Raw genomic sequence first — 7638 nt, 5'->3', positions numbered from 1 at the left:
GAGCATAATATGGTTTGCCTACCTATTCTTAATGCACAAGTGAACGTGCGTGGTAAACAGTCTTTTAGTGCATTATAATCATGACGGGCCTGATCATAAAACATGATTATCATCGTTCACGGGTTTCGTCCGCATTCGACGTGTACAAGACACTTTGCAGGAGTTATATCATGGAAAAAATGTATATACGTTCTATTCGCAGTTGTGGGTACGCGCATTTTCCGCGGTCAGAACGATCTGCGTACACGTATTATAGTAGCACTCTAAAACTCGTCATAGGTATAGTCATAAAGTCATAAAGTCATAACTAACAATGTTATAACACTATATTGACATCACTGCGGTTCAGAGATTTCAGCGAACCAGTCTCTCGTCTCCGCTGCAGTATATAACGATATCGTAATAATATAATATTACACTGTATAAAATGCTTTTATTCCGCGGAGGAAGCTGCGGCGGCGGTTATACATATTATTATTATGACGATGGTCACGACACGAGTACACCTATATAGTATAAAAAAAAAAAAATCATTAAAAAAAAAATTACGAAATAGTCCGGGCGGTGGCGGCGGCCTGTCCACCCCCTTTTCGAGCCGAATTTTCTTCGCAGACATCGTTTATACTCTATCATGGAAGTCGAGCACATCACGCAGCTTCGTGACCGCGTTATTATATACATATACCTATTATATAGTGTCGGGAATATATTATAATATTACGACTGTGGTCCGCGGCGGGTACCCTGCACACGCCCACGGGCAGTATAATTTATATAATATTTACTATTTTAACTAGGTATATACACGTCATACACGCGGCGCACTGCACACGAAAGTGAACGTATTCGGTTTTTAAATAAATCATTCATAAAAAAGCCGGACGCGCGTGATTTGTAGCAACAGGTAGGAATCTACAGGTACGTTTGCCGCATTAGGAACAGTTTTGGGTGTGCGATTTGGCCGGGCGTGTACCTCTGCAGTATTATAAACAGTTACAGTAAAACCTCTCTATAACGGAATCGCTTGGGACCAACAATTTTTCCGTTATAAAGAGTTTTCCGTAATAGAGAGGTATGTAAAAAAAAAAAAAAATGAAGTTTCAAGAAGTATTATGTATGTATTTATGTATGTATCTGTTAAAAAATATATATTTTAGGTAAAATTGTATTTAAATGTGATAAAAATAATAATAAATGTGTAATAAATAAATGTATTAAATACATACTTAAAAAATAAAACTAAGAACTAAAAAAAACATTTTACACAATTCGATATTTGTACTCTTTTTTAATTAAGAAAAATAATTTTTAATATTTGATTGCTTTTTGTGTTTAAGAGCAGCATGTTCGGCACATTCTCGAGCTTTTGTGGTAAGTTCTAACAGATTTGAATTAGATATCATGGCTGAAAACTTTTGTAAATCTTCTAAATATGAGATTGCGGTTTTAAAATCTTTTATTTTTGGCTCATCATTGGTCTCGCTGTCATCATTATCATCGTTTTCTTCTTCTTTTTCCTCGTCTTCTAAAAAAGTCACCGAATCGTAAGTTTGATGCGTCTCTAATTTACTATCAAATGTAATGAAATCTTCTACATCAACATTTGCTGTAACGCACTCCTCATTCATTTCTTTCAAAGCATTTTCTGGTAAATCTATATTGGTTCCTTCATTTGAAAGAAACCCGGCTTTACGAAAACAATTTCGCACACATTCAGCTTTCACATTATTGCAAGCCAACGCTATCCAGTTGACAGCATCCAAGACACTTATTGATTTCGCAAACTGATGGGCTGAAGAACAATTATCCATCTTGCATAATAAAGATTGAAGTAAAAACTTACGATAGTAAGATTTGAACGTGTAAATCACTCCTTGATCCATTGGTTGGGTGATTGATGTAGTATTTGGGGGCAGCATAAGTATTTTCATATTAGATAGTTCGATCTTTGGGTGACATGCAGCATTATCTAAGAACATTAAGACGTTTCTATTCTGAGATCGCATATCTGCGTTAAAATAACGCAACCACTGCTCCATTATTTCTGTAGTCATCCAGGCTTTTTTATTAAATTTCCATATGACAGGTAATGAAGAAATGTCCATGTTCTTAAAACACCGTGGTTTTTTAGACTTGCCTATTACCAATGGCTTCCTTATTTCTCCAGCCATACTACCACACATGAGCACTGTTAAGCGATCCTTGGCTTTTTTTCCTCCAGAACATGATTCACTTTTCATTACAAGTGACTTAGTTGGAATACCTTTAAAAAAAAGCCCCGTTTCGTCAGCATTATAGACGTCTTTTGCTTCATATCCAGCAATGAGTCTTGAGATTTTTTGCTTCCACTCCTCCACAGTTTCTTGATTAACGTCATTGGCTTCACCACTCACTTGTTTCCAAACAATATCATGCCTTTTTTTAAATTTTTCTAGCCAACCATTCGAAGCCTTGAAATCGTTGACATTCATTTTTTCAGCCAATTTCATAGCTTCTGTTTGTAAAATTGGACCGGAAATTGGTAAATTTTTTGACCGAACGCTGTTAAACCACTCATATAACTTTTGGTCAATTTGTTCAAACAAGGGATTTTTCACTCTTTTGCTCTTTCCGGAATTTTTGCTATTTACCCAATCATCCATAATTTTTTCTTTATTTTTTATCGCGTCGTAAACTTGAGTTTTTCCACATTTAAATCTAGTAATAAGTTCTTTCGTACTTAGTTTTTGTGTCTCCTTCAACTCGATTAGTTTAACTTTATCGGACAAAGTCAGGGCTGTACGTGGCATATTAACAATTAAAAACAGTACAAAAACAAGCGAAATCACAACGATAAAACAGACCGTGAGCACTACACGTTGACTAAACGATATGAACAATTCGACAGAAAAAAGACGACTGGGCAGTTCATATTAACAAAATTATATTGTAGGTACATATTATGTACACAAGTATCTAATCTTTATCTAATCTTTGCTATACATTGTACTATAAATATTCGTTAGAAGGTAATAAACAATTCAATATGACAATCGTGAAGCGATACTGTCGACTGATATTTCAGGTAATAATAAAGTTAAGATTATCTAGTCACCAAATATATATGTATGTACATAGTATATATGTATCTACATAATTGTAATTTATCTTTAAATAATTTTATTTTCCGTTTAATAGAGATTATTTTTACTATTTGGATCACGAAAATTGTCCGTTTCCGTTTTGTAGAGGTTCCGTCTTAGAGAGGTTAATTTCATATATTATTTGAACCGGGACTATTGACATTTTCCGTTATAAAGAGGATTCCGTTTAATAGAGGGTCCGTTATAGGGAGGTTTTACTGTACATATTATTATTATTATTATTATTATGTGTGAGACGTGTGATAGCGATGATAATGATTATGATCATGATTATGTGCAGCCTCTCATATTATGTACGCCGGTAATAAGGAACTGATTTTGTTTTAATATATCATTTAAAATATAATAATAAATTGTATGATGTTATCATCATGCTGCTGCAGATATTCTATATAGGCAAGTAAAATATATATTATATATTGTTATAATTATTATGGTGTAGTGGTAGGTGCGCGACGAGCCGAGGCTGTCATGTTTAACTATGCATTGCTGCAGTGTTCTTCCTCCCTTAAATGTATCGATATTATCGTAGGCGTGCCACAATAATTTTTCTAAGCAAAAAATAATGTTTATACCGATTATACCTATAATAATAACCAGATAACCTACTAATATATGATATGTGGTTATTGTTTATAACTTATAAATTATCATAATGACGTTTTGTTGTGCACATATTGTGCGTTACTGTTTCAAACAAAACATATTTTTTTTAAAATGCATTAATATTGCACAATAAAATATTATATCATTGAAATCAATACGTTTTGGTACAATATTGTACAATCTTACTATTGTCTATTATATAAAGTTACAGCTTTGGAGTTCCTCGTTATGTAGTTTTATCCATTCATTGCAATGCCAATTTTACTGTAATGCGCGTGTAGCTCAAAATCTTAAAATTCAAGCTTCATCGATCATATCTCCGACATTAGTACAAAAACTACTCAAAAATATCACTTTTTTTAAAAAACCCCTTACTTAATATACTTACCCAGTCCAACCGGTCTAATCCAAACTCGTCACCCTCACCATTATGTTTCATTATAATTTATCCGCAAGAAGCGTAAATCTTGGATCAGAGTTCTTAGACAAAGCGCAAAGCAAAAGTTTAAAATCTTCAATTTTCGAGTTACTACACTATAGAATGAATGTACTCGCTGAATCGCGGCTTACGTCCGTCGGCTGAAAAATTATTACTACGGTGTCGTGGTAGGTGCGACGAGCTGAGGCTGTCATTTTTAGTAAAATTAACTATGCATTGCTGCAGTGTTCTACCTCCTATAGTCCTATTGCGTAAATTTAATATGTTACGCATTTGCAAGACGGAGACGGCAAAATCTGTCCGTGTAGCGTCCCTCTTAACGCATTAAATTTTTCCAGTACGACATAATACACTATACGATTATAGTAAATAATTTGTAAATAATGATATAAATAACCTAACCTAACCGCATACTGCCAACAACAGATCTTGCCATCCGACCCAGGCATCGGCTGCTTCTCTCCGTCTGATTTCTGGTTAATATCTTTCTTCGAGCAGTCTTCCCACCTCGACTCAGGTCTACCTAAAGGTCTTTTCCCCATAGGCTCTTCTCCAATCACCCGAGTGACTACAGCTCCCCCCTTCCCCTGTTTGCACCATGCAAGACCTGCTCACATTGATCTGGCAAACTCGCCGACCATATTCGGTTTCTGAATAAAAACAGTTTGAGTTCATTGTGTAGTTTTTTTTCCATTCATTGCAAGGCCAGTTTTACTGTGAGACAACGATATGATGTGTAGCTCAAAATCTTCAATTTTCGAGTTATTACACTACAATAATTGCACTCGCAGCGCGGATTACGTTTGACGTCTGAAAAATTATTACCGTCCTCGGTTCATTTACCCGACCGTTGTTGAATAGTTTAAAATAATATCTACCCGTAAGATAAACTGCATAACACGGAATGCATACGAAATCGATAAAAAAAACTAATTGTACTTTCCCATACTGTATATTATTATTATTATAATATATTATGCGTTTATTGCAGTGGATGTCGCGTTATTTCGTATTCCTCCGTCCTTCTACGGAATGATATTATTATACATCGCAGTTTCGAAGAAATATTTCGACCGTGACAAATTAATTTTCAATTCATGAATTATGGGCATAAGGACACAATATATTATATTATTATTATTATTATTACCCATATTATAACGCACTCGGAATATATTATAACATTATAATAATATTCATAACCGTTGTACGCTTATACAGACATTATAATATTATGTGTAAACTAAATATATACTTTTTAGGCGCACAACAAGTCATCCGTTTTCAATGCGTTCTAAAGATCCAATTCCACTGTCGTACCTTATAGTATGTGACGTATACATCGGTATTTATATACCTATTATATCATATACTATTATTATATGATATATGTATCGGGCCTAGCGCGTTTTTTTTTTCTCCATCTTTCATTCTTCGAGCTAATCGATTTATCGATCGGCCGTGTCGTATATACGAGATGCGTTATGATACAGGTACGGTCGTGAATATTACGCGTCGGAAAAACAAAAAAGAAGACGAACAGCGGGATGAGAGGTCTCTGCGTGGGGGAGGGGGGGACTGTATATATATATATTATGCTCACCCCGCCTGTACCTGCGCCGTCGCAATAATTATTGCTCCACCGGCTCGCGAGCGGCAATAAAACAAATTTCACCGTCCACCTAGGTACATGTATATAATTTATATACAACGAGCGGCGCGTGCATTATAATATTATTATATTACACACACACACATTTATATTGTACCTACACACATTGTAGTCGTCGTCGTCGTCGTCGTCTCGCGATCGTAATTTTAACGATTACGACTGCGCGGGAACCTATCCGGACGATATCGGTTTTTAATACGGTCCGCACATTACGTTTATATTCACCTCACTATGATATATTATAATATATATTACTATTATTATGACCTACGACGCGTGTATAATATAATACGCGTCTTGTGTACATAATATCGTCATATACGACTGTATAATATTATTATTGTGTATTGTACCTATGCCTATGATATAGCATACGCCGTAAATTCGTACGACTATACGAAGCGAATATTCACGCTGCGTGTGATATATTTATTTATTTATAATATATAAACGCCAAACGGCAATTTTAAATTAACAGATTAAGTTTAAATTTAATAGATACAACAATAATATAATAATACAAATACACACAAAATTAGAACATATGGAAAAACACAACATAATTTAAACTAAATGGTAATACCTTAATTTAGCTATATAAATCTATGATATAACATATTTATAACAATGATATTATTTAATTACTTATTAAAATCAAAATTAAGATTGTTAAGATTACGAAGCATTCTGTGCAAGGGGTGATTATGTCCGTATAATGTATTGTGAGTTGGAACTTGGAAGAGTGCGTGATTTCTGGAGAAGAAGGAAGGGATACGAAAACATATTTTAATATGATATAATATAGTATAATATATATATATATATTAATACTATACACCGCGTTCGCGTGCGCAGTAAGAAATAACCGTCGCGTCGTCCACGCGATGGGTTTTTTCGTCTTTCCGAAGAGTTTTCCTTTGGTTTCCCCTGCAGCAGCGGCCAGAAACAGAACCGCTCGCCGTCTGCTACCGGTGAGTGTAATACTATTTCATGAATTCAACAATCCGCGTCGATATAAACAAAAATCGGTATCGTCGATTATGATAATAATATCGTTATAGATTATTTTACAAGCTGGATATCCCGACTTCGTCCGTGCGCGGTTTTTTTTCGTGGCAAATCCTATAAATTTATTAATATTTAGGTGTGATATCGGTTTGAACGTATCTCGTCAGTCGTGTTGTACCTCAGTCCACACTTTCACAGACAAATCGGCGTCAATATATGTGCCACCTACCTTTGTGAAATAATTCTACCCACGTGAAGTTAGCATTACGCAAAGCAAACAAGAACTTTTCTAAAACCTTCCAACAATGTTCAATAATAGACTTGTTGGACATTATTGGACACTTGTTGGACCTCACTTTTTAGCTGACCCGCCGTACATTTTGTACTGCCAACTCCACACCTTATAGCATTACATTTTTATTGAAACCGTTCGAAAACCTTCCAACAATGTTCAAATCGACTTGTTGGACATTGTTGGACACTTGTTTGAATTCGTTTTAGATTTTTTTTATCGAGTATATAGATTTCTATATAATATTATAAAACACCTTGTGTTCTATAATTGTTCATTTTTTTTTTTTTTTTTGGTCAAAGTAGTTAGGGTTTTTCCCCTATCTATACTGTACGCATAACATCAAAAGTCTAAAATCGCTGTACACTCTATGCAAATCCACAGATTTTGACCGATTTCCATAACAATTTCGTCAACAAGATTCAGCTAGTTACACATGATGGGCGAAGCCGGGTGATTCAGTTCTAGTATTATATTA

At 34.8% G+C, this 7638-nt stretch overlaps 1 protein-coding gene across 1 annotated transcript; it reads right to left on the bottom strand.

The window, feature by feature from the left end:
- Positions 1-1292: 1292 nt before the first annotated feature.
- On the bottom strand, positions 1293-2789 carry LOC132945648 (tigger transposable element-derived protein 6-like). Its single transcript, XM_061015418.1, has one exon. It carries the CDS (start codon positions 2787-2789, stop codon positions 1293-1295), a length of 1497 nt encoding a protein of 498 aa, XP_060871401.1.
- Positions 2790-7638: the final 4849 nt, after the last annotated feature.

This window comes from Metopolophium dirhodum, chromosome 5, assembly GCF_019925205.1.
Source record: "Metopolophium dirhodum isolate CAU chromosome 5, ASM1992520v1, whole genome shotgun sequence".
Lineage (NCBI taxonomy): Eukaryota > Metazoa > Arthropoda > Insecta > Hemiptera > Aphididae > Metopolophium > Metopolophium dirhodum.
The sequence above is the reverse complement of the archived record's forward strand: the minus strand, read 5'-3'. Positions and strand labels throughout refer to the sequence as shown.